The 27,562-nt window shown below is 41.6% G+C and overlaps 2 protein-coding genes across 6 annotated transcripts in view; both read left to right on the top strand.

Moving 5' to 3' along the window:
* Window positions 1–10,797, top strand: part of LOC119402227 (CCR4-NOT transcription complex subunit 6-like) — a 241,746-nt gene extending 230,949 nt beyond the window's left edge. For all 4 annotated transcript variants that reach the window (XM_037669367.2, XM_049417738.1, XM_049417742.1 and 1 more), the window contains 3 exons: window positions 961–1,221; window positions 4,066–4,252; window positions 7,816–10,797. In XM_037669367.2, coding sequence (XP_037525295.1) covers window positions 961–1,221; window positions 4,066–4,252; window positions 7,816–8,023 — 656 coding nt within the window. In that variant the 3' untranslated portion in view covers window positions 8,024–10,797. The remainder of the gene's footprint in view (window positions 1–960; window positions 1,222–4,065; window positions 4,253–7,815) is intronic.
* An 8,787-nt stretch (window positions 10,798–19,584) lies between these two features.
* The window catches only part of LOC119402212 (transmembrane 9 superfamily member 3), a 57,253-nt gene continuing 49,275 nt past the window's right edge, over window positions 19,585–27,562 (top strand). For both annotated transcript variants that reach the window (XM_037669351.2, XM_037669346.2), the window contains exons 1-5: window positions 19,585–19,756; window positions 20,389–20,584; window positions 20,678–20,800; window positions 22,112–22,272; window positions 27,216–27,293. In XM_037669351.2, the coding sequence (XP_037525279.1) occupies window positions 19,679–19,756; window positions 20,389–20,584; window positions 20,678–20,800; window positions 22,112–22,272; window positions 27,216–27,293 (636 nt within the window). In that variant the 5' untranslated portion in view covers window positions 19,585–19,678. The remainder of the gene's footprint in view (window positions 19,757–20,388; window positions 20,585–20,677; window positions 20,801–22,111; window positions 22,273–27,215; window positions 27,294–27,562) is intronic.

The following is a 27,562-nucleotide window of genomic DNA, read 5'->3' as shown; positions in this document are numbered from 1 at the left end:
TTGTTGCCAAAAAGACTACCCGCTCTTTCTTTGTTTATATTCTTACACACTTTTAAGCATTGTTGCCATTGGCCAGACTTTTTTAGATGGCATGACTGAGCATTACTTATAGTAGAAATTAAAATGGAAATCTTATCTATGATTTGGTGGTGGTACCATCTTGTGACAGAGAATCATGCCACCATGCCAATGCTGGCCTTTGAGATTGGCTGTCAGTGGATGATTGCACCACCGAATTTTAAGGTCGTGCAATCAATTTTCAGCATTATGATAGGTGGGCATGGGTTCTGCATGTGCTTGGCACACAGCTTTGAATGCAGTAGGACTAGTGCAAAATTGGGTAAGGCCACGAGGTCATGGCTGTGGCAACAGTTATTAAGATTTTCTGCAAGATCAAGTACGTTTAAAAACATTTTACAGGGGAATATTCTTGTAGTGATAACCTTGTAGCGATCGGCTAGCTGTGGCTGGAATTATATTAAAGCTTGTTAGTTGTTGCAAACTCTCTCGGGTGGCTGAGCACAGCATATCAAGCCACAGAGGGCACTCATATGTGCGCACATTATGACATTCGGTTCTGCACTTTCAGCTTTTTTTTGTTACATTGCATAAGTAATTTCCACAGAAAACACCTTTCCATGGTGATCATAGTGTGGCGTGAAGACACAAATGCCATCACATGGAAACATACATGTTGTATGTCTTCGTGTCTTTGTATTTGCGTCTTCGTGCTACACCATGATGACCAGCAAACCCCAACTAACCCAATAACAAGTCCTCCACCTTTCCACGGACAGTAAAAGTCATATGATATGTATGAGGGTGGTTGAGAGGCAGTCTAAGTCTGAGGCAAGCCCAACCTGCACTAAATTTGGCAAATTCGAAGATGATGCTTTCTGTTTGCCTGCTGCTAGTCCTCATGCTAAATGTCTGCTTATATGTCCTTGTATCATTGTGCAGCCAATCCAGAGCACAAGAGCCTACTGCAGCAGCAACCACCATTGTTGGTGTGCACAGCACACATTCACTGGGACCCTGAGTACTGTGACGTGAAGCTGATTCAGACAATGATGCTGATGCGGGAGCTGCGCACCATTGTTGATGATGCTGTACAGTTGCTTAGGGCTGGATCCCTGGGAGGGCTTCACCGTAGAGCTGTACTGGACACTTCCAGCATTCCACTCCTACTCTGTGGTGACATGAACTCCCTCCCAGACTCAGGTGAGTCATCCTGTAAAGAAGGATTTTGCTTTGTTGCAAACACTATTGTTACTTACAATTATGATGTATAATTGATTACTATTTGTATTAAAGCAAACAGGCAGCAATAAATATTGGGGCAGCATGCATTCAAACTTAGTGCCATACATTATTCAGCCCCATTGAATATATGTAAAAGCCTTTCCTTCTCCTCCACTTTCTTCCTTCTTTTCTTCTGACATTCTTTTCTGGTATGCTAGTGGACACGTGAAATTCATAAATATACCTAGCAAAATGGTTTAAAGAAAGTAAGTGGGTATCCTTTTTATACTAAAGCTTCAGATTTGTGGGTGGTTGTGTGTTTGCATGCATGTGTGCTCGTGGTTGCATGCATGCAGTTTATGTGTGCACATGCTTATAATTTGTAAAGATCCCAGCTGGCTTTCTAATTCAAGCCATTGTTCATGACGACCCCATAAACATGGGCACCTAGCCTGTCTCCTGCTTCAGTAGGTCTAAAATTAGCTCAATTTCTCCATTAGTATGCAACGTGTCCACCCTTTACCGATACTGCGATGAAGGCGGACCGTATAGTTAGCCATGCATGGGAATTCATTGCTGCAACCCATATTTGTTATTGCATTGATCAGGCTTGAACTGTCAGTAAGACAAGGGCCCTATACAGTTGTGTCTCTACAATGAGCCACCCAGTCCTGACCATGTCTTACACTGCTGTACACATACAGCCAAACCATGTACCCATGTACCCATGTGTCACCATCCTATAGACATTGAAGTAGACAATGTGATTATTGTGGCACTTATTTGTTCTATAGTGCAGGTGTCAATCATAAACTCAGACTTACCTCGTGATCTCTGAAAAGTGTTCACACGTGCTGCATCTTTGGTTGTTCTCACTGCTAATGGCATCACTGCTTAAGTGTTTCAGCATATGCACTGCACAAGTAGGCGTTTTTGGCCACCTCACTTCCATTTTATTCACTATTCTTGTCCATTTCACTCATCCTAATTTTGAGCGGTGATCCCATACATATTTTCTTGTGCATGTCCACTTCTGCAGCTGCTTAACACTTTCGTGACCGCGGAAAAATCGGTTGTTTTTGGCTAGTCTAGGAAATATTTTTTCCCTGCCAAAGAATTATAATTGATGCTAAAGGGTAGGGTATCAAATGATAGAGGAAGAATTGGTCTTTCGAACAGTATTAATTTCAAACAACGGTTTTATTTCTAATAAAATGAAAAAATTATCAAACAAATAAAAATGCATCAAAATAAAGAAAGATTCATAAAAACATCAATGCTACTCTGCAAAGGTTAAACATTAAAAAAAATCGAAATATACGTTTTGAACGCAGAGCCCTCGTAGAATAATAGTGGAAATATAAGCTCTGTAAGTACAAATATTATTTACATAAATACAAGATTATAGGCACTAGTGCCTATCATGCGACTGCGCAATGCAGGTTCTCGACGCGATGAAACAAAGGCTGGCTGCGCATGTTTCGGGAAAAAAATTTTTTTTCTGTTCAGCTTTCCTAGCATAGTCTGCAGTTCTGGTATTTTTCAATTTTCCTGTGTATTTGTTGAAATGAACAGTGTAGCCTGTTCCAAATCTGCAAAAATCCATAATTGTACTCTCATTTGACCTCTTTCTCGCTCATATACTGCCGAATACCATACCGACCTTCATTTTCACCATTTTCAGTTCCGGGGAGGTTTGACGCACTTTCGCCGTCGGTACGACTTCGCCTGGCAAATCGAAGTAGTCTTTCGTGTCTGTGCTGCTACCATCATCCAGAGATTCCCGCTCATATTAATCGGAATCAGTCGAAATTCGCCGTTTCTGTGGAGCACCCGCGAGCGGCGTCGACGCGAAGTCTGAAACAACGAGTGCTCACCTACCCGACTGCGAACGAGCTTTAAAAATCTCCCCGCGGTGGAAAAAACAAACTCGCAAACAAAACTGATAACAAACATGTTATTTTATGCTTTTTATTGCGTTAGCTGTCCAGAACCGCTCAGAGAGGGCCAAAACTTGATCTTGAAGTCATCGATAACATACTATCGATGGGAATAGGCGCGGTCACGAAAGTGTTAAACAAGAGTGCATATACGTGGAGCTGCTGGTATTGTGCTTATTATTTGGCCAACTTGCCTTGGTAGCTTAGGAGGTAAGGTGTCGTACTGCTAAGCTTGAAAACACGGGTTTGATTCCCAGCCATAGCGGCCACCTTTCGAAGGGGTTGAAATGCTAGAACACCCATGTACTTAAATTTAAGTGGACTTTAAGGAACCCCATGTGTTCAAAAAAAAAAATAAATAATCCAGATTTCCCCACTATGATGGGTCTCATAATCATATCATGGTTTTTACACATAAAAATCCAACAATTTAATTATTTGGACTAAGTGTGTTCTATGTGGCTACTGGACAATGCACATATGGTATTGTGTGCATTTTGCCATTACTATTACAAAACTGGAATGATTGTATGTATAGATTGTGCTTATACCAGGCAATGAAATGGCAAAAGCACGCCTGAGGTGTATCCTGTCTGGTTGCTCCTTGAATGCTTATAAGCTACATTCACTAGGTTAATTAAAAATCTTTGTATTTATATGAAGTGTGATCTTTGGTAGTCATGCTGCTGCAGTGCATTGAAGTTGCAAGTGTGGCAGTTTCCCTTCTGTCAAGTGGCTATGCCAGTACAGTAGAATGCTATACTGTAAATTTTTCTGCTTGTATACACTTCTTGCTTATGTTAACACTTCGTGTTGGTACGATCAATATGGAATGCGGAGCGTTGCTCATTTTTTCACATAAAGACGGGCTGTTTGTTTCCAGGCGTTATTGAGTTCCTGAAGACTGGCCATGTCTCGGCAGACCATCCAGACTTTAAAGAACTTGGCTACAAGGATTGCCTGCGCAAGATGTGCCTGGAGTCTGACTCACTCATAGGTGGCTCATACACTCATCCCTTCGAGATGAAGGAAGCTTATGCAGATGGAATCATGCCCTATACAAATTTTACGTGAGTTTTCACTTTGAAATGTAATGTTTGATTGTATTAGTTGTCAAGTTAAAATGTTCCAGAAGTCATGTAGGCACAGCTTTTGCACAGCTTAAAATAATTTCTTACCAGACAAATAGACTGAGTTAGAAGTTTGTAAAGTGCTCCGTGCTGTTTGAGAGTTGACTTTGCATTTTCCTTCAGTTGCATTTTCCTTCAGAATGCTATCAGGGCATACACACTAGTCTTCAAGGAATCTCATGGCAGCTATATTTCAGTGGGGCCAAAATGCAAAACCGCCCATGCGTTTATGTTAAGTTACATGTTACTGAACACCAGGTAGTCAAAATCAATCCAGTGTCCCGCACTCATGTGTCTCATAACCAAATTATGGTTCTGCCATATAAAACAGCAAATTTTAATTTTAATTTAATGGTAATCAAAAGAGCCACATTTGTGGCCCTTTGAAATATTGCGTTAATATATGTGTACACCACTACCAGATTTAATATTGTCATGCCATGACACTATTTTGTTTGGGCTCTGCCTTTGCACTTTACCAGGCTGTTTATCCACACTTTTATATGTATGCAGGCTTTTAAAGTTGCTATGTTAACCGATAGCTCCCAAGTTGAATACAGCAGCTGTGGTTGGATAAAGTAGCTAGTGTGGTTGGTATGGTACAGTGTTAAAGTGTTTGGTGTAGGTGTGCACCATTTTTATCTGTCTTTCCATGAACCGTCACATTAATTTTAATAGTGGTGTCTGCTGGAGAACATTGGTGGGAGCTAGTCGAGCCTTTTTGCATAAATGCAAGAGGGGTGCATTGCATTGCTTGTTTAGCATGTTGCACCTATGTAAACAGCAGTAATGCTTGAGGAAGGGTAACTGCACTGATAATCCGGGATTATGCAGTGCATATATATATATGTTGGCATAATGCAGTGAAGAATGAAAAAAAAAAGACGTAGCTGCTAGCATGGGACTCTTCTCCACTCACTGCCGAAACACTTGTCAAAAGCAAGTTCTAGCATGTTTTGAATGAAAGGAGGTGTGCCACGTGTTAACTCTGTCACATAGCATTACTGTGATGCCCAAAGAAATGCAATACAGTAAATTACCACTTGAACGAACGTCAGTTAACAAACTATTCAGTTGTACGAACTTTTCTTGAATCCCCCGTTGAAGCGCCATTGCACCCAATGCCAACGCATTCAGTTTAACGAAATATAGTGCAGAGCGCATTTCAGTTCTACATACATCTTTTGTGACACCATCTAATGCCTCCCACGTCATATTGGTCACAAGTACAACCACACTTCCTGTAGCACAGCTTTACCGTGGCCTTCACGATAAGGTCCGCCAGCGGCACGCCCAACGACGCTTTACCTGTCGAGACTATTTCACCTGTGACTCTCGCATCGAGACATGCACCACTAAGTCTACAGAAGAGATTGGAGCGAGCGCCCTACCTCAGGTAGAAGATGAGGAGGAGGAAGTAACCCTCGTAGAGGAAGCATGAAGAATTTTAACTAAAGAAGCACTGATGTACTTGGCACAAGTGAAGTCCTTTGCTGCCGAGCACAGTGTTGTGCTGGTGAAGGTGTAGGAGACCTTGGACACAGTTACTCATTTCATGACCTCAGTGGCGTAGCCGGGGGGTTGGCACACCGGGTCCATGCCCTCCCCCCCCCTTAAATTTTTTTTCACATGGGATACAGAGCACAAAATGACACTCGACCGCACTTATCTGGCCACACCCCATGTCGGATCAAGGAGGTGCCCCCCCCCCCCGAAAAAATATCTGCCTACACCACTGCATGACCTTTGCTGTCCTAAGTGCATAAGTGCAGCAAAATATTACTACATTCTTCAAAACATTCTAAAAAAAAGCAGAAATTCACATTCAAATAAGCAGCATTGCAAACAAAAAGGTTCAAGTTTCATTTCAGCTACTGATATTTTCTTTAGCTCCTGATAACAAGTTGCAGCATAGCTATTTCAGTTTAGCGAACTTTCACTTTTAACAAACTTTTTCCTGGGGTCCCTTGAAATTCGTTCAAGTGAAGTTTCACTGTATACTGCTGTATCCATGTAAACTTGGCTTCAGATGTGTTAACTGTTGCAGCAAAAAATAGCAATGCCACCTTTTTCTGCTTGTGTAATTGCATCACATTGTCTGGTGTAGACCAAATAATGCTGAACAGTGACATTGCCTTTTTTTGGAGATGCATCATGTTTTCTGTGGTGTTGTAGTGAACAGAGCAGAATGTGCCAAAATGTGTATGCACATTGCACATAAGGCCAGTCATATTTAGTTATCATGTGCCAACAGAACTGCAGTGTCAATGGAAGTTGTGTTGAACTAATTTTTATTATCACAAAAATGAGAAGCAGTAAGCTGAGTGCATGTATTTTGGCATTTTCAATGCTTTGTGAAGCCATGAGTGTCTAATAGGCAGAAAGGTTTGAGTCACTGGTGTGGCCAGAAACTTTTTGGGGGGTGGGGGGGGGGGGTCAATAAGCCTTTATGTGTGCTTTTGTGTGTATATAACACATGCAAACTGTCTCATCTTATTGCAGTAGCTTTAGGTCGACATTACTCTTTTTATTATTACTATGCACACCTCTTTGGCATGAACGTTATGCCATGATAATGCAACATGTAAAAAGTTGGGTCTTATGAAGTTGAAAGCAATAAAAATAAAGATGGTCTAAGCAAACCTTTTAGAGGTATGGTGCAGGCACAGTGACATCACCATACAATGAATTATATACAGTGACAATGCTTTCTGTATTTTGCACAGTTATGACTTATAGACAGTGATAGTTCAAGGTAAATTTTATCTTGATTCATCAAACCTTGGTCAATGAAGGAAGGGAATTTTCGAGGGCTTGTTTCCTTGTTTGACCTGACCTTAACGATAACTAGCAGCTGCTGGTTTTCATTAAGGTTGTGTCAGACAAACCTTGGTCAGTTATTTAAGTGAACTGTCACTTTAGCTGCATAAGAATGTGCATATTTCATGGTAAAAAGCTCCGTTTATTGAGAAGCAATAGGATTTATGCAACTGTGTGCAATCTATAGACAAGCCACCATTTTGAAATTAGTTTAAACCTCAAAGACCTGTGTTTTAGCATGAACACCATGTTCATGGTAAAACACATGGTGTAACATCTGCAAAATGAAGATGATGCACTCTCGGGAATGCCAGATTTGCTGACTAATGTTTTATCTAAACCAGCGCCTACTCCACTTGTTCAGCAGACATCGTGTAATGACATGCTGTTTGCAATCTGAGTGGTTGGACATGCTGCAGAGCCTGCATGAAGGGAGTAAGAGGGCACTCATACCTCTTGTCAATAATTTCTCTTCTACAGCTAAATGGATTCAAATTAATAATTCTGCAGCACCTCTGATGTAATTTTCTCGCTTTAACATGTTTTGTGAAGATGCTTTGAAGGTCATTGACACTGATGGTACATTTTACTTTAACACAGTTCTGTGCATCTTGAAGGCTTGACTTCGTCATAATGCACATGCAGTAGAACAAGAGATGCTTAGTGCACTATCATACATACAGGTTTGACTTCAAAGGAGTCATCGACTACATCTTCTTCACACGGCAGCACATGTCAGTGCTAGGGGTACTGGGCCCCCTGGATCCCCAGTGGCTGCTGGAGAACAAGGTGGTGGGCTGTCCACATCCACATGTACCATCAGACCATCTGCCCCTGCTGGCCCAGCTTGAAATGGCACTTGTGACTAATGGCCTGGTCCAGCGCAGGTAGCAACGGCTGGAGCGAGCCCTCCCCCATCGTCTTCTGTCCCCCACTAGTTCACTGTGTGTGCGTCCAAACTTGCTCGAGTCCTATGGTTAAGGCACCATGACTGCTGCTTCTCAGTGACCCCATTTTGCTGTGATCACTGCTGGCAAAACAGCCTCTGTAGTGCCGTGTGCCAGTTGGCATCCCCCTGTTTTGGTTAATTCTAGTGTACCATATAAAAAAGGGGTTGTTGATGCTCCTCCTGTGCTAACTTTGGTCCTGGGTCAGCTGGGTCAGCAGCATTAGTGGTAGCAGCAGCAACAGCAGCAATTCAGATCTAGGTCGTGGGTAACTCTATCTTCTTTCCTCCTTTCATCATCTGCTGCAGCAATCTGCAGTTAACAGCTCAAAAAGGCCGAAGAAAGGCTGCCACTTAGGTAGTAAAAAATAATTAAATGGGAAAGGGAATTGTACATTCAGTACTGTCATCGTACAGTTGACATCAAATTTGTTTCATCCGAAGAACTAGTGTTTTAGTTTTCTAATTCTTTAAGCCTAGCTCTGTTGCCTTTTTCTTTTCTGCTAGAAAATTACAAGTACAAGCTTCTCCTACTGCATCGACTTAGGGCCTTGTTAGCTGGCACACGAGACATGGGAAGGAAAGAATATAAATTCAGCTTTGAATGTTATAATCTTTACTCAGTACGCACAACGGTAGCAAAGAAGCAAAAAAAAAACCAACTAAACACATTTGATGGCAGATGCTAATTTCGAAGTGATTTTTGTTTTAACTGCACCAAAGCACTTATCTTTTTTTTTCGCTTACTGCCTGTGTAGCAAAGGTCAGCAAGGGTTCTTGTCTTTTGCATTTATGTAGAGCTTGTATCTGAGATAAAACTTCAGGCACATTTAGGCAAATAGAATAGGCCAAAGTAAGTTAACAGCACTGACTAGTATTAGATGGATTTTTGCTCTATCATAGATGGCAGCCTGAGAGTTGCTAGCTTTGAAAAATGGGCAACATGAAATTGCTGCCAGACAACAAGTCTCAGTTTTGGTCTTGCTTTGAGGCCAAAGCAAGTAACTAGGTCTGCTGATAGAAGTGTGTAGATTCTATCATGCAATTGACCCATCTTTTCCAATTTCTTCGGCAAAGCCAACGCACAAGAACAGGTTAAGGACCAAGCAAGACCACTCCTCCTATTAACGCCTTTGTGGTGTGTGGTGTGGTGCATCCTTTGACACCGTCCACTTGCCCATCATAGCCATCTGAGGATTGCCCAAGAGGATTGGTTTTGTTCTTGCATAAACCTTAAATTACCACTTGAACACATAAATGAATTTGGAGTGCTGAATACTGATAAGGAAAGCATTGTCATCTTTTTTTCTAAAAAAAAAAAAAAAGAAGTGAGACAATGCCAGGAGCTTTTTTATTGCATCTGTGTAGAATGTGTGAGGCGAGACCTTGGGCGTGTGATCCAGGCAAGTGCTGCTGTGGTATAGCATTGAAGCCTGTCAATGCCTACTTCATACTTCACAAACAGGTGGATGCTGCCCATCTTATGCAGCAAGTTGCATGTATGCTGCAGCTTGGAAAATGCTGCTGAGTCCGCATAAAGGGAGGAAGGAACTGTTTCAGCAGTGTCAGCTTACCTGCAGTTTGACTTCGTGTAAACCTCACAGTGCATTGCCCTTAGCTGCTGACTAGCCTTAGTTTCAATGGAACACTGGCTGTCATGAGTAATGAAACATTGCTGACACAGTTCATTCTCTTTGGTGCTGTATGCTTATCTTTCTGCACAATGTCTTGTTGGGTTGGAAATCTTACTGGAGGATTGTCTTGTCATGGTTGTGCCCTCAGATACATAGTTTTAGCATGTATGTCTGAAATGGTGGGCTAGGCATAAATGCATATGGTACACACTTAATGAGAAATTATGGTCCAAACTGTGAGTATTTGTGTGATGTACAGTCATACATTGGTTAGAAATACCATTTCATTTTTTTTCTTGTCCAAGCATCACACATAATGGATGACCCAGGGTTAATTTTGAGACGGGGACTTGTACTAGTACATTATAGGTTAGAATTTTAAGGTCCTTTCCTAAGAATAGTTCAAGAAAGAAAATTGCATTTTCATTTCAGTCGCATGCTGTAGTATAATTGCTTTTTTTTTCTTTATGTTTTTTTTTTTTTTTTTTTTGTAAAGTTGTTGACCATGGTCTACCGTAGTCAAGACAAATATATCTTTTATTACTTTTGATCGGCGTATACGGGAGAAGACCCACTGAATCATCAGTTAAATTCTGCCCAATCTGTAGCCTGCCACGCAATATGGAATGTATTTTTGCTTTAGTTTTTATCAAAGTTAGGTCAACAACTTTTTTTTTTTTTGTTCAGTGTTTCACACAGTGCTGAGGTCATTTTCTTTGCCCTGTATTCTAGAGCTAGCTGCTTTTGTACAATGCATCAATGTATATAGAAGCTAAGAACTGACGTGTCATGAAGAGCTGGCTTTTCTCATTGAACATGACAAAATTTTAATTTTTTTTTTTTCTTTCACCGCATCCAGTATTGCAGATTGTGTGCACAGGATGAAAAATGCATTTGTGTGAAGCTGTTGTCTTTGCTATGATTGACTTGATGTGGATGTTCCATTTTTCATGCAATCGCACCATACAACAAGGGTTCTAAATTCCAATTTTTCTAACCCTTTTTTTATGGATGTGTAAAGTCTCCTTGTTATGAGTGTTGTAGAGAGTTCTTCAAATTGAAATAAAACATGGTTGAAGTCCTTGCATACTGTACTCTTTATTTCTGTTTCTAAGCATACAGCTTGGCAATGATGCACAAAATATCGGGCATGTTTCCTGTATGTCAGGATGCACTGAAGATGTGCGTCCAAATAAGGCTTTACAAAAGAACAATTGATTTGTCTGGCAATTTAGCGTGGTATAATAAAATTGCGAATTTTTGCTATGATTCATTGCAGTTCACATTTACCATATTTTCTGGTGCATCGTTGTTTCATGGTTTGAGCTGGCCAAAAATCTTTTTTCGTTTTTTTAAGCCTTGCTATTAAGCACTAGTGTTGCTGTGGAGGGGCCTAAGCTCATGTTTTATTGTGTAAGACAATTGCTCGCCACTGAGCGCTGTGGTTATGATTTTAGACCTCTTATGGTACACTATCCAAGCTGTGCAAGTTGCTGATATTAGTATGAAAATGGATTGCTGTCACTGTTGCACAGTAATGAAGAAGAAAAAAATATTCGCTGCCTAGCTTGGTCACAAATGTACACACCCAAAGAGACCTACCGAAGGAGAGGAGATGAGGGCACCATGTGCTTAAATGAAGGTGAGTAGGGGATATGTCCGTTATGATTGCCAAAGAAAGCAAGCAAGGCAAAAATAAAGTGAACCTTGTAACCAAAGCTGAGTCGGCGTTTGAGATCAGTTCGCAAAATTGATATGGGGCCAGGGTCGGGTTCTCTGCTATGACTTTTGAGCCATTTGGTTTGATACTGATACTAAAACCACTATTCCTAATAGGCATAAGCAAAAAAACAGGCGCAGCTAGCGCACTAACTTTCAACTGAAGTGACATTCAGAAAAGTGGCTCATTTCACAACACTGTAAAGCACCACCCAAGGAAGCATGAGGCACATTTCCACATCTGTGCCCTGCAGAGCCCAAATAAGTAATTTCACTTCTACTGAATGCTACAAGTAAACCACTGATGCATCTAGCAGCTGCTGCTTATTCAAGCTTGCTTCCACAGTATCCCAAACATTCTTATCTCCATTCCTACACAACACGCAGCGTTCAATGGTGTACAACCACTGTTGTGACAGTGCACCAACATATGCCCATCATGGCATTGACTAGGTTTTTTCTGCTCTCTTATCCTATCGTTTTAGTGATAGGCGTGTGCACAAGGGGGGCAGGGAGGCATCCGCGCTCCTAGTTCATCCTTGAACTGCGTTCCAACCACAAGGGCCTCAGTGGGAAGGGGCCAGTAGGAGGTGGGGGTGCTGCTGTGAAACTTGGCCCCTTGTAATGAACCCTGCGCATGCCTATGCATTTAGGCATCTCTCAGTTTGCCCTTTGTATACCTTACAATACAACAACAGAGTGGTTTGTTTGTTTGTTTGTTTCTACATGCTTTCACTTTATGGTGTTACATTTTACCATACAGATACTATCTACAGCATGTTTGGACTCTGTGTGTACAGCAAAAAGTGTAAGTTTCCTTGGCTGGCCATGTTGACGCCTTGTGTGCAAATTATTTGGCAGTCTTACGAATTCTTAAGCATCTGGATAGCACAAAATGTGATATCCACATTAAACATTTAATGCAAAAGGGTTACTTGGCTAGGTTCACGAAAACGCATGCTCGCAGGTCATCCATAAAATTCCTGCCCGGAAAACACTGAACTTCTCCCATTGAAACTGATCAACGCCGGCGCCCGCAGCAACTTGCAGCCACGGTTAGGTGAGGGCAATGAATGGGATTCCCACAGCGTAAGGAGAACTCCCAATTTGAAGGGAGTGTGCCATGGTTCATACTATCCAAGGAGGATAAAAAAATGCTGGAGTGGAAACTCTCGCAATGCATAGCTGGCAAAGGTGAAGCAACGGTTTGCCCCTGGTTTGCGTCGGAAACACACTCTTTTCAGGTGGCGCCCGCCTATAGGTAAAGTGGCTTTGCTCTGTTGTGTAAACGTCAGGCGAATGATAAAATAAGAGATCGTTGTTCACGACGAAAGCACGAAAGTAACCTATCAGGAAGAGTATAATGAGCTGATCTCCAATGAAATTTGCCTAGATGTTAAGGCATCTTAAGGAAACTTGTAACACAAAGGCACACATCGAGTACTATCTGTCCCAAAAGATTACACATACTTAACTGGTAGGGCGTGTGAGGAAAACATTGCTTTTTCTTCGCTACCCGCTGACGTTATATCTTGCCACTGGTAAGATGGCGGATTCCTGGCTTGACTACCACTCCACCATTTTCTTTTTAATCCTCCTTGGTACTATCAGTTAGCGACAGGGGCGGATCCAGGTGCCAACTTGGGGGGGGGGGGGGGGGGGGGGGGGGCAAGATTCTCCTTCCCCTTTTTGTGTAATGGATAAAGGAGGTGGGCGACAGGCTCTGCAGGCAGGGGGGTGGGAACTGACACAGGCTTTGGGGGGGTGATTGCCCCTACCGCCCCCCCCTCTGGATCCGCCACTGGTTAGCGATCAATTTATGTGGAAGGAGTGTCGAAGCAGCATAGATAGCTGCAGTGAGTCTGATGTCAACATCAGCAGAAGAGTCTTGCCATGTGTGCGTCTCTAACAAATGTGAATTGCTATGGTACTACATACATTTATTTCTTTCAACTGACACAGCACTTGCATCTGGTGACATGCTATTCTTGCTTTCATTGTGGGGTGAATCTCTAGTCCGTATGTTCGTTCAGTGATAAATATGATTGTTAAGAGCTCTTGTAAGCCTTGATTTTGCAACGAGTGCCTAATGAACATGATTTCTCATGATCCATTGAAACTATGGGGTATTTTATGTACAATGAGTCGCCCTTCTGGACAGTCACAAGCACTGGATCTTTTAACAGCAGAGCTGTTAAGGCTCGAGGTTCAACGCTGAAGTGTGCACAAAAAAATATCATCATCATGAATGGCCTCTACCTTCGACTGTACAGCTGCGCATAGTGCGTGCAACTCAATAACTTAGCCGGTGCACACTCTTTGTCCTCTTCCTCTTCTGCATTGTTCCCCAAACGTGTGCCCGGCACGAGCTCCCCCGTTGTGCTAATGTGTCGGGCGTGGGATACATTAACTCGAATGGGCGAGAGAACGAGAAAAAGGAAGGAAAGAGAAAAAAAAAGATAGAAATACAGAGAAAGAAATAGAGCAAGACAGAAAGAGGAAGCGAGAAATAGAGAAAGAGAAGAATGAGGAAAAAGATAGAAAGAGAGAAAGAAAGAAATAGGAAGAAACACATAGAAGAGAGATCGAAAAAACAGTGTAAGAGGAAGAAAGAAAGAAAAATAAAGAGAAACAAGGAAGGCCACCAGCTCCGCTGTTCCTTCAGGCTTGGCACCACTAGTACAAAGCTGCCTTAATTTTTTTTTGGCCTTACTCCTGTGAAATCGATTGACTTCTTCAAAAGGCTAAGCTCAGTTTATGTGAGCTCAGCGACTAAGCTTACATTACGTTGTATAGAAAAGCTTGAATTTGTTTTCATCGTCTGACCTGTAAGTATTCCTATCAGTTTTTGTCACATATTAAGTTTTTAAGCCAAATATTTCTGTTTTTATTTTTTAATTATCTTTTAGCACCTTTCAATCCCTCTTTCTTCTTATGCACAGTACTAGTAAAGCAGCAGTCATATGCAAGCCATAAAAAATTTAGGCTTACAAGTAAAAAATGTCGTCTGAAAAGACATTCATGCCTTCCTCGAATCATGTTGACCTCTTTATTTGACGTTTTCAACAAAGTTTACAATGCTGGCTTCTCACTTTTGAGGTTAAAGGGGTCATGAACCACTTTTCCAAGTAATGATCTAATGGCCTCAGTATCGGAGTGTACTGCCTCCCGAATCGATTGCCGCAAAAATTTCTCGAATCCGTCAAGAATCAGCGGAGTTACGGGGGTTTGGCGCACGCTCCCAGCGCATTCTCTCTTTTCTCGTGCCGACGAGCGCACTGGAAGCTAGACAGGGAGGGATGGCATGGGGGAAAGAAGTTACGCCAGCGCGCGTCATGAAACGCGATCGCTCTCCCGCTGTGATTCGCTTGCGCGAGTGCGGCGCCGGCAAGTGGCGGCATTCCGCGGCAAGAAGCGCATCTGATCCGAACGCCGCTCTCGATTTACGTCGGCTATCGGCCAATAAGCATGCTATGTCTTTGCGACGTACAGCGGACAGACGCCCCGCCCACCGACGAGAGTGAGAACCGGCCTCTGTTTGAAAAGAGGGTGCCTGGGGAAACGGCAACTTCGCGCTCCGCTTGTGGCCATTACGCGGCGCGCACGACTGTAATATTTGGCAGAGCAGTTCATAGCCGTGTCAGCTTTCCGCAGGATGTGTTTTTTCAATCAGCCCAAGGGGTGCTTCATGACCCCTTTAAATAATTACATAACGTGAACTAGAGGAGACATGAAGATCTTGCAGTGTATTTTAATTAATGCCTGTGTTAATTACTACAATGCACAAAAGGGAGAAACTTTGGGAAGAAATCAGGTTTAATCTGATTATCATTGAAGTTCTTTGGGGTGCAAGAGTCTGATATTCAGAACTTCCTTCACCTAAAATAAAAAATGTTAATTGGCATATTTGGCATATTTGCTCCTTTAAAACTTCACTTAAAGTCACTGACAACTGTCCAGAACATGTCACGAGACACTGGTGAAAGTGGAGAAAGCCTGTTGATTATAGTAATGGAATCGAGCATGCTTCTCGCAATTTGACTAGGATTTGTTTTTTTAAATTGCATTTAAAGTCACAAAAACCGACACGTCGTTTCGCTTGGCGGACAAGACTTGGTACTGCGTGAATGAGTCGTTGGGATTGCTGCATGTAGTCTGCTGTTGTTTAAGCGCCCTGCAATTTGTGCTTAAAATTACAGTTGGTATAGACATCCCTGCTTTACTTTATGCTTAATCACGAAGTAAAAGGAGTTGATGCTGAGAAGCGGCACTGCCTTCTCAAGAACTAGTGGAACCATCTCGAGCCACAGCGCATGCATGCATGTGCAGCAGACCGCAGCACATGAACACAAACCATTATCGCGCTCACCCACCACTGTTTGCAGCATTTGTGGCTCGAGCAGCTTTATGGGCACTACAGATCGAAAAATGCCGATGAAAAATGTTTCATGGCGTTCTCCGCGTTACCATTCCGTGATTAGGCACTCTGACCGAAGCTTTCCGATATACACTAAAGAAAACAGGTACGATAAAAATTGATTGCCAGTCCCTTTGACTATTTTTAACAGTGGAGCTGTTGATACTTGCCATAATTTGTCCGTCGGAAACAAATGATGATCATCATGAACCGGTACGCACTATCTTTGTCCTCTTCTTCACCTTCTGCTTCGCTCCCAGAACATGCGCAGCAATTTCTCCGGCGCGGGATAATAGCCTCATGGGCGAGAGAACGAATACAGAGAGAGAGAAAGAAAAAGAGCAAGAGAGGGAGAAAAAAAACAAAAATTCTTGGCGAGGCGAGATTCGAACCAGTGTTCCCATGATCTGAAGGCGAGCATCTTAACCACTCGGCTATCCAGGCACGCTAGCAGACCTTGCATAGTATAGTATAGCAAGGGGGCTGGAAATGGAAGTGAGGGCTAGGAGGAGAGATGTGGGGGTGAAGAGGAGGGAAGAAAGTAAAGCATAGCATAGAAAGAAAGAGAAAAAAGAAAGTAAGAAAAAGAAACAGAGAAAGAAAGAGTGAGAAAGAAATAGAGACAGAGAAAAAGATAGAAATAAAGAGGAAGCAAGCGAGAAAGACAAAGAAAAGGAAGATAGAAAGAGCAAGAAAGAGGAAGAGAAAGTGGTGGTGACAAACAAAGAAGAGAGTGAGAAAGGGAAGTGAGGGTGGGGAGGAGAGATGTAAAGGTGAGGAGGACAGAAAGTAGTAAAGCACAGCATAGACTGAGTGAGCAAGAGAGAAACAAATGTAGAAAGAGAAAGCGTGAATCAAAGAGAGAGAGAGAGAAAAAGATATAAAGAAAGAGGAAGCAGGCGAGAAATAGAAAGGGAAGAAAAATGGAAAGAGCAAGAAAGTGAAAAAAATAGATTGAGAGAGAGAAATTAATATAAATAAAGAGAGGAAGAAAAAAGACAGGAAAACAGAATATGATAGAAAAAAAGAAAGAGAAACAACGAAGGTGGCCCAGCTCCGCGCTTCCTTCATGCTTGACACCATTAGTGTGAAGCTGCCTTAATTTTTTTTCTTCATTTGAGTGGCTAATTCATTGTCTACAACACTGGCGTAAATCCCGGGGGTTCAGGGGGGTCCTTATTCTCCCTTATGTTCAGCCTGGGGGGACACCGTTTGCAAATATCCCCCCTTGAGATTTATTTTTCAAATGTCATACGTTTTAATTGCTTGACTGTTAAGTATAGTGCATTCAACTTTCTGTAATGCCTGTTTATTTTGTAATATGTAGGTCCTGTGTTCAATACCCCTCAGCTGTGTGAGACTATTGAAACCTCAACTCCCGCTCGAACGGTTTCAGAGAAGAGTCAATAAAACAATGCAATTACGCGAGCTGGGCACCCATGCTCACCATTTAATTTTATTTCAAAAATTATCTAATTTTTATATAGGTAAAAAAACACCTATATTTATAAAAACAAAATGGCCACCATGACGAGATGTGTGTCCCTCCTTGTGATTTTTCTGGTTTTACGCCACTGGTCTACAACAAGGTTTTTGGAGTTTTACGTTTTACATGCTAAGTCTGCAATATGGTAATGAGACACACTGCGGGGGGGGGGGGGGGGTACTTAAGGTTGATTTTGAGCATCTGGAGTTCTTTAACGTGCACCAAATATAAGTACACAGATGTTTTTGTATTTCAGCCCCGTCAAAACGCAGCTGCTGCAGCCAAGGATTAAACCCATGTCTTCGGCTAAGCTGCGTCTGACAACCAATTTTTATGGTACCTGTTTTCTTTAGTGCATTAAAAAGCTTGCCGGTCAGATTGTCCAATCATGGAATGGTAACACGGAAAATGCCGTGAAACATTTGTAATCAAAATTTTTCTATCTATGGCAACTATGAAGTCGTATAGACACACCACATGCTGCAAACAGTGGGGGATGTGTGACAGTAGTTCATGTTTGTGTGCTGCAGTTTGCTGCGCATGCATACACTCCGCGTGCTTGCGCTGCGGCTTGAGATGTTCGACTAGTTTCCACAAAGGCGGTGCTGCTTCTCAGTGTCAACTCCTTTTGCCTTGTAAATAGCACAGAACAGATTGGGGATGAATAATAATATACATACTCTAATTTTGAACACTAATTATGGTGCGTATAAAAGCATCAGACTACTTACAGCAAACTGAATGACTCCATGGTGCAGCATCAAGGCATTTAAAAGTCGCAAAAAACCACCACCGGTGTCTTTTGAGTTTTAAACGCAATTTAATAATATAATCCTACTCAAATTGTGAGGAGCATGCTTGAATCTGTCACTATAATTTGCCTTCTTTTCATTTCCACCAAGATCTAATCATGTGTTCTGGCCATTTGTTGGTCCCTTTAATTTGCTAAGCTGCCGTCGTGGGTGAGCAATCGGGTAATATAACCATAGTGTAATGAAAGTGGGCAGACCATCAAATACTAGGTATACCTTTGACTGTTTGCACTGTTTATACGTGTGTTTGATGACCAGTTTCCTGCATGTTGTTCACTAGAAGCATGAAGGCAATATTGATGATAAATTGCGTGTGCGCACATGCCATGAATAATCCTTGGAACATGGGGTGTTGCTGGAGCCAACATTTTGACAAGTGAACTTGACTTCTTCAAGGCTGCAACTGCCTACCCTGCATGTGTTTGTTTTGTACCCTCTCCTCCAACCCAACGAAGAGGAGGAAAGGGCAAGTGCGCAAACGGCGGAAGGGGTGCAGATTTGGTTAAGTCAAAAGAAAACAGTTAGTAAAAAGATTTTTAAAAAAGGGGGTGGTATTAAGGGATTTGCTACGAAAGTGTGGAAGGGAAGGTAGGTTTTTTGCTTAATTATGGTTGTCAAAGGTGAGCACCAGCTGATAAGCAGTAGCGTACGCAAAGATAGCGGTCGTAGCGGTCGCCCGTTACGACCCCGTCACTTCAAGGGGGCCCGCAAGAGGATAGCGTACGACGCATGCGCAGCGGCGACAAACGCTAACGCAAAGCTTTGCGTACGCTAGGGAGTTTTCGAATAGGGGCCCCAAAAGTTTGCGGCCCCAAAGCCCTTCGCGGGTGCTCGCTTTGGGTCAAGCAGGAGCTAAGAGTTATCGAATAGGGTCTGCGGTTTTCCGCCGTCGCTTCAGTGGGTGCCGTCATGTTTTTTGACGGCTTTGGGGCTCCCGCTAAATTCGAGAATAGCGTCCGCAACGCAAAACCCAAACGCTGTTTGGGTCGTGCGCATGTGCAGTGGCATCGACGCTATTTCTTTGGGGCCACAAAATGATTGGGGCCCCTATTGTACTCGCAAGCCTTACCCCGAACACGCGGGAAACTTTCGCGAGCGATCTCGGCCGGTATCGAAATGGTCGATAGTGATTGGCTCCCTTTTGTAGCTTGTACTAAAGTGCTCTAGAATTGCACAAGGGGGCCAATCGCGATCGAGTAATTTGATCCCAATGGGCCCGATTGAGATGGAATGTGCCTCGTGTGCGATTAGTCCCTTTGAAATGGGCGCACTTGTCCCTTGTTAGGTGGCGCCTAGGTTGCAAAAACAAAGCAATAAAATAAATTTCTTAAAATAACAACATTACAATTTATATTTCAAATCTTTCTGATCAACTGATTTGCCATTTGGCTTCATAATAGTATAAAAAAATATTAACTGGATACAAGCGCCATTTAATAAATAAAGCGTTTAGGGCTGACGTGGCTAGACGTACCGATGTACTAGGGGTGCTGTCGTCGAGTCATGAAGAGCACTTACGCGGCGTATTAATCATGAAACGATTTGGATATGCGTTTGTGCTACTATTCATCTGTTTCAGGCCTACTGAAAGTGATGAGCATGATCACAAGGTACGTTAACGTGATCTTATTCTAATACAGTACGCGTGCAGCATGTAATTTCGTATCTTGGTGCCGCACTCAGCGCGCAGAGCACCGGATTAAGGTTTGGGCAATGGAGTGCGGCACACACCCTCTATGTGTTTCATTTCTGCCTGCTAGGTTTTACATTATAAAGACTGGGCTTTGGCACTTAGTTTTGAATAATAACACTCTCTGCTTCTGAGCTATGCAATACGTATTGATCGACTTCGCGCCGCCGGTGTTGTTCTTTACCTCGGTACTCGGAAGGTGATAACGTGGACCTTGGCGTTATGTGGTTAAAATGTTCGTAATTACTTGTTTGAATATGACTTAACGCCAGATGTGATCACGATCAAAGGTTGACGAGGTCACGTGAAGTCGGAATAAGCCTAATTGTTACTAGTTTCTTTGCGGCACAAGCGCATTTGCAACGATAGTATGTTGCTGCATGTACCACGCAGCTGAGTTTGGTCGCTGTATGAGTAGCGCCATTCCGCCGGTCGCTGTTGGCAAGAAAACAGGTGTCGTTTACGGAAGCAGGTGCGAGAAAAAAGCGCTTCGCCGTGGCACTGTTTGCGAAATCACTGTTGTCTGAAGACTGCGTTCTGCGCTTTTTGCAGTACCAAGACAATGAAGAAGTGGTGCTGTGGATGAACACAGTGGGACCTTACCACAACCGACAAGAGACGTACACTTATTTGTCGTTGCCTTTCTGTGTTGGCCCAAAAGCCTCCATCAGTCATTACCATGAAACCTTGGGAGAGGCACTCCTGGGAGTTGAACTTGAATTTAGTGGCCTCGACATACTTTTCAAAGGTGAGCACACTGCTAGAAGTGAGCAGTTTGCTTGTTTCATTTCTCATAGTGAGCTCATGCTTACGTTTTATTTTGAATTTGTGGTGTATGCAGCACCTGTAGCCAAGACTACCTACTGTGACATCACCCTGGATAGTGCAAAACTACAAGCATTCATATACGCTGTAAAAAATCACTACTGGTATCAAATGTATATTGATGGGCTGCCTATCTGGGGTAAGTAACATTTCAAGATTATATTCAAAGGCATAAGAAAAATTTAGTTGCAGCCATTTGCAAGTTTCCACAGTGTATGTTGCAAGGCACATTTTCCTACAAGCAATTGAATTGATAGGTACTCTTTCTTCATGTGTTGCTTGACTGTGTGTCTTAATATACGTGTTCGTAGAGTGACTTATGTATATACAAGTGTGTGAATATTCAATGTTTCAAATACAATTTGAATAGTCTTCTATTTGATTCGTATTTGGCTTGAGGATCAACTGTTTGAAATTGTCAGACATTCGTTATCTTTGAATACCTAAGGGATAGTAAAGCTTTTTTTCTTGAGGCTCGGAGGAGGGAAAGTGATCCAAGTGAGGCCTGTTAAGGGTGATGCTTGTGCAAAGTATCTGTGGTTGCTGCAAGGGGCACCAGTTCCTTAGCAAGCACACGAGGTAGATATGTCATGCTCATTTATTTCCCATTTGTCATTAAGAATGCCTCACTCTTAGGTAACCTCTATGCAGATTTATTCTCTTGATTGGGACAAAGCCATTTATTCTTTATTTGGGCATTTGCATCTAGTTTCCATATTGAAAAAATCTACAGTGCTGTAGTATCCCACTTCTCTTCTTGAATGAACTCGTGAGTCCTTGTGCATCTGGCAATATGTTGTTTCCTTTTTTTTTTTTTTCATTACTGGCATTATCATGGTTTAGTAAATAACCGAAAACAGTTGTTTTTCACTTATAAGATTCTGTGTTTGCATGCATTTGTGATGGGCACTGCCACATACGTTTAAATATGCCTGTAATTAAGAATTGTAAATAATATAAGTAAAACTTTTGTTTGTTTGTTTTTTATCAAGAGGACTGCATGCACACTTAGTGTATATATATATATATATATATATGTGTGTGTGTGTGTGTGTGTGTGTGTGTGTGTGTGTGTGTGTGTGTGTGTGTGTGTGTGTGTGTGTGTGTGTGTGTGTGTGTGACGCTAGATGTGGGAGACAAGCCGTGGCTCATACACCATACCTTTTTTTCCATTGCATGCGCACTTCTTCATCCTCTGCTTCTCCTACCATGAACCATAAACATATTCAGTTTGACATTGGAGTGTTTTTTTTTTCCCCTTTGTTTGGATGAGAACATTGCATCTGTTTTTGTAGTTGTGAGAGCTTGCATTTACATGTGAGATAAAAGGTGTTGTGTGTAAGTACAAGTGGTGCTCTTTGAGTTCAGTCTGAATGGCACTTGTTATATCCATGCTGAAGAATTTTTTTTTTTTTTTTTACCATGTGATATCTTTTTTTTTTTTTCTTAGGCATTGTTGGTGAGCATGATGAGTCTGACAACAGCTATTACCTTTGGACACACAAGAAGTTTGAAATTGGCTACAATGGAAACAGGATAGTTGATGTGAACTTGACCAGCGAAGTAAAAACAAAACTTGTTTTAAACCAGAAGATATTTCTTACATATGAGGTGAGTTTAGTGTGTTGGTTTGGGATGAAGTTTTGTATTTATTAGCGGATGACCAGACTGACGAAGAGTCAAGCTGCACTGCCTTCGTGGCAGCTTGACTCTGCGTGCTCTGCCACTGTTCTTTTTTTTTTTTTCCTAATATATTTGAGAAGTACAAGGAAATGACTGTATAATACTTTGGAGATTGTGTTGTAATGTACAATATTCAATATAAACATATTACTACCTGTAACCATTTATGGCTGACATTTGTCAACAATTTTTGTGCTGTGCAGTACATCTAAAATGCCCCTCTTTATTTTATAGCCTTATGTGCAGACCTTGTATCATTCAACAAACTACTGCTTCACGTAAAGCATGTAGCTGACCTTTCATTGTACTGGGACAACTGTGTCAGCCCCTTTAGAATATGCCCTTACTCATATGACCTTTTTCCTTTTCGCTCCCATAGCACATCATTATAGTCGGTGTTTCTGCTATGTCTTCTATTACCCTAGCCATTCTGTAATTTTTCCACCACTTACAAAATGCAGAGAGTTGGATGGAGTGACGAAATTAAGAAGTTTACAGGGATAAAATGAAATCGGCTCGCACAGGAAAAGGGTAAACTGGAGATCATTGGGAGAGGCCTTCACCCTGCAGTGGAGTATAACAGGCTGACAATGATGATGAAATCGCTGGTTGTAATGTGCTACATATGTATAAGTATTCTGGATAATTTATTTTTGCATTGCCTATTAAGATCACTTGTGTTATTGCACTACACCTTGATCACTTTTCTCTCGTGCTGCATTTTACCTTTAATCTAAATAAAGTATGCAAAAGTTCAAGAAACAATGGCAAATGCAAATAAAAGAAAAACAGATATTTCAGTGCTTTCAGCACCCTTTTTCGTTATACAAAAACAGCATTGCTTCTAATAACTCTCATGCTGCTGCAGTAGCTGAGCTTCCACCCATGATTTTAGTTTTCTACATCTGATGTTCGCATTCACAGGCAGTGCTTAAAAAAACATGCAGTTCATTTGTTTTTTTACTGAAAATTTGCGCTCCCATCTGTGGTCAGTGAGACACAATCAATATTTAGCCGTGTGGATCTTCCCATGTAATAAGGGTTTCTTACAGACACAACCAATTGCATACATCACAAATGATCTTGTATGCTCCTCTTGTGATCTCACCTATCTAGTGTAGCAGGAATACTAAGGATACAGGCACACTAGCTTGTGTAGTGCTTAACCCTTTCAGGGTCAATGACGTACATGTACGTCATTGCTTGTATTTTTAAAAAGCACGCCTTTTCTATAATTTCTCTTCCTTGCATGTGCTGCCATACTGCAGGAATACGTGAAGTTTATTTGTTGTGCAGATCTCTCTCTCTCTCTCTCTCTCTCTTTTTTTTTAATGCAGCGGTGTGGCAGCTATCGCTTGCGCATCCGGTTGCGCATGTGCACACAGCGGCTACTTAGGGTTTCGTCCTTTGGGCGGTTCCCGCTTCTTGCACCCACAATGGCTGTCTGGTTTTGAATCTCTCAAAGGGCGACTGCTTTGTTCCTCTCATTTATTGTTCCTCGGGGCGCGATTACACCTGTTCCCACGCAGACACGGTCTTACACAAACGATGCCACCATGATTGCGTTTCCTGTTTTGGGGACTCACAAAAACCAATTCTGCCTCATTGGTGATAAGACAAAGGATTGCTATAGATTTTTCTGTCGTTTTGCTTTTCGGACGCACGCGCAATCATACAGTTTTCTTCAGCAAATTCACCCACGCAGTGTGCTTACGCTATGGAAGTGCACGTCGGTTGCTCTGCTGCAAGTGAGTCGAGCAGCGTACTCTGGGGCACTTATTTTTGTATGTCTGTGAATAATATTTATTGCAACACATCATTATTTAAAGGTCTTATAAGCTTTTTTTAGAATTTCTCTTCTTACTCATGAATGAACCATGTTTATATAACAACGCAAATTTTTTTGTCACTTTATCGTCACTCTAAAAAATTACGACAATGTTTTTTTAAATATATTCGCCTGAAGAATTGAAATCGGCAGTAAAAAAAAAATCGACCCTAGGGGATCGCATTTGGCGAAAAAATTTGATCCTCAAAGGGTTCGCAATAAGGGCATTGTACCTGCTATTACTTTTCCTAAGGTTTTCCGGCATTTTGTGAACATGCTAGGCTTGTGTGAATAGCAAATTTTAGGTGCGAAGCGAATTCGAAGCAAATAGTGATTTGGTCGAATAATTTCGAATCGAATTCGAATAGTATATATAACCTGTTATACAGAAAAATGAGCATATTGTCATGACTCAACTAACCTGCACAATATATATTTTTTTTTAATTGAAACAAAGCATGTGCAAATGTCATTCTTCTTGGTTCAATGGAAGTGGAAGCAACTTTGAATAGTAGCAGAATTTGGCTTTCAGTAGAATGCAAGTGATAACCTGTAAAATATGTTACGTTTTAAAATTTACTATACTTGGAGCATATAAGCTGGTATAACAAGCTTTTAAACTTAAAAAATAATGAATCGATGTGAGGGTAATATGTTCATTTAACCTTGAAGGGGAGCTTCGCGGCAGTGCGGATTTTTCCTGGAAAGGTTCATTCACGGTATAGCACCCCTCCACCGCAGCGAAACCACCTTTACAGGAGGGTTACATGCGGACTAATATACACCTATTTGTTCATTTCGAATGCTTCGAAATTTCCAATAACTTAAATTCGAATCGAAGCGAATTCGAACACTGTAATATTCTTTCGAATATTCGAAGTGCTCGAATATTCACACAAGCCTAGAATATGCTACTGTGTATGCCTTTAGGCAACATCCTGAAAATCGGTGAATAGAGGTCATAAGGGAAGCCGTTACAGTCAACATACGATTTTTCGAACTCTTTAGGGGGGTGCTAGATTTTCTAAAAAATTGGGCAGCAATAAAAAACAAAAGCGTGCTTTTTGCTGCCCTTGAAAACTCAAAATTTCACTGCCATGCGTGAAACAGCTCTGAAGGTCTTCTTGTAAACTTATTAGGCATTCCTTTGCCCACACTATGACAGGATATGGCAGGTATGCACATGTGTAATTAAGGAATGCATTATGTCCTATAAGTGTGGCTTCTTCCATTCTTGGTATTGTTAACTGCAACATGATGTGTATGCTTGACTGTGTAACACATTTGCATTGTGACGAAGCTGACATTTGGAAATCACTGACGCTGCCAGTGGATCAGCACACAAGAGCATTCGTTTGAGGCTGAGAGATAATCAACATAGCGAATGCAGTGGGTTCGATTAATGCCATTTCGGACCCTCAGTTGAGGTACAGTATCTAAAAATTGGGCAACGAAAGGTTTCAGTGTCTAAATCTCAGGCGTACTTGCGCACTAGCTCTTCGGAACACATTGCGGCAATGCAAGTGTCCAATTTAGTGGAGGTATTTGAAAACTCTGGAATCTGAAAAATTGGTTGTTGACTGTACCCACAGATCTTGTTCTGACGAGGGAAAGTCCCTGTTTTTGAAACGTTGACACCAGCATAAGGCATTTCTTTTTTGTTCGCTATCAGTCACAGTATTATCATTGCGTTATCACAAAAAACTTTGTGATATGTAAATCACATAGTTGATTATCTGGAAATCTGAAATTCAGCATTACGAGATCATCCTGACCTTCACATCTGTGCAATTCTGTGCATGAGAAATGGCCTCATGCACACGTACTCTTGATACAACAAAAAGACCATAGCTTTCGTTCTGTGACAAGCTCTGTGCCCTGATAAATTCTGTTATTATATTTATAACTAACAATATTGCACAGCTCCAATTAGCATTGTTAGCAAGTGGACCGCTACTAACCACAACTTTGATTCCTCACTAAGCCAGATATGGCTAGAAGTGCACAGCGGACTTATGTCACTATCTACCTAGTTGGTGTATGGTCTGTTCTCAGCAATGTGTTGGAACGGAACGAAAACCAAAAACGCAAAAAATATTTTTGACTGGAACAAAAACGTAACTAAAATGTTATCTATTATTTCGTTCCGGAGTGAAACCAGAATTTTTTTTGTTTTTCGCTTCACGGGAAAACTTGGCCATCTGGAACAACCAAGGTCATGTGACGTGAGCCATGATGTATATGTCAGGGTACAGTATTAGCGCGTACCTCAGGCAGGAATTCCAAAGTAAAGATGTGTTGAAATTGTGCGAGAAACGAAAACAGTGGCAACCAGAGACGTATATATTAACGCGAGTGCACTTTCGTGTGCCTGTCACGCAGGCCAGCGTGGAGAGAGCACTCTTGGCTTGGAAGTTTGTTGTATCAGAACAGTGGTCTCGCACATCAGAGAGTACACTCGATGACGTGTTGCTTCTGAGATCGTGCTCACTCCTTTGACACAAAGCATTGAGCCTGCTCAAAAAATTCGTAATTGACTTTTGAGAAAATAATTACTATGACTAAGAAAGGTACTCGTTTGTGCTAGTTAGTAGGAATTCGTGGTACAGTCACTTCCGCTCTGAAGAGTGTGGGAAGAACGTGTTTTACCCCTGTGCCACTTATGAGGAGCACAAGTAACCATGCCACAAATCTAATGATTTTTATCGTTACTTTAACTTCGAATTTTTGCATACAAATAAAAAGTGTGACGAACAGTTACAGAACATTTTTTTTTTCCGTTCGGGAGCAGGAACTGAACGGAACTTTTTGCAATAGAATGAAACGAAAACCAAAACGAAAAATATTTCGTTCCAGCACCCTGGTTCTCAGCAAAGTGTCAGTTATTGTAGATGTTCTGCAGGTCATAAACAAAATAAGGGGAAGAAAGCAGTTATATATACAGATTCCAAGATGTATATCTAGTATTTATCTATCATTTGATGAAGCAACTATATAATGTTCTTTGCACAAGCTAAAATTGATTTGTAATCCTTCCAAACAGGTCATCTGGAAACCATCAACTGTTCGGTTTGAAGAAAGGTTTGACAAGTACCTAGACCCAAGTTTCTTCCAGCACAGGGCAAGTCTCACTGTCTTTAAATATTGCATGTGTATTGAGGGACCATTCACTGAGAACTTCATTCATGTTGTGGTAGTTCAAAATTCAGGGTTGTTTAACAGAACATATGTAAGCGCCTGCTCAAAATAAGTAGAGTTGAGCAGTTGGCCTTTTCACCAATGACAGTTTAAAAAACATATTTTGACTTTGCACTTGAAGGATATGTGCACAACACTCACGGTATTATCTCTTAACACAAAAAATGTTTGGACAAGAAACAAAAAGTTTAA

Source organism: Rhipicephalus sanguineus, chromosome 1 (assembly GCF_013339695.2).
Source record: "Rhipicephalus sanguineus isolate Rsan-2018 chromosome 1, BIME_Rsan_1.4, whole genome shotgun sequence".
NCBI lineage: Eukaryota > Metazoa > Arthropoda > Arachnida > Ixodida > Ixodidae > Rhipicephalus > Rhipicephalus sanguineus.
Note: the sequence above shows the minus strand (reverse complement) of the source record. Positions and strands in the feature narration are given on the sequence as shown.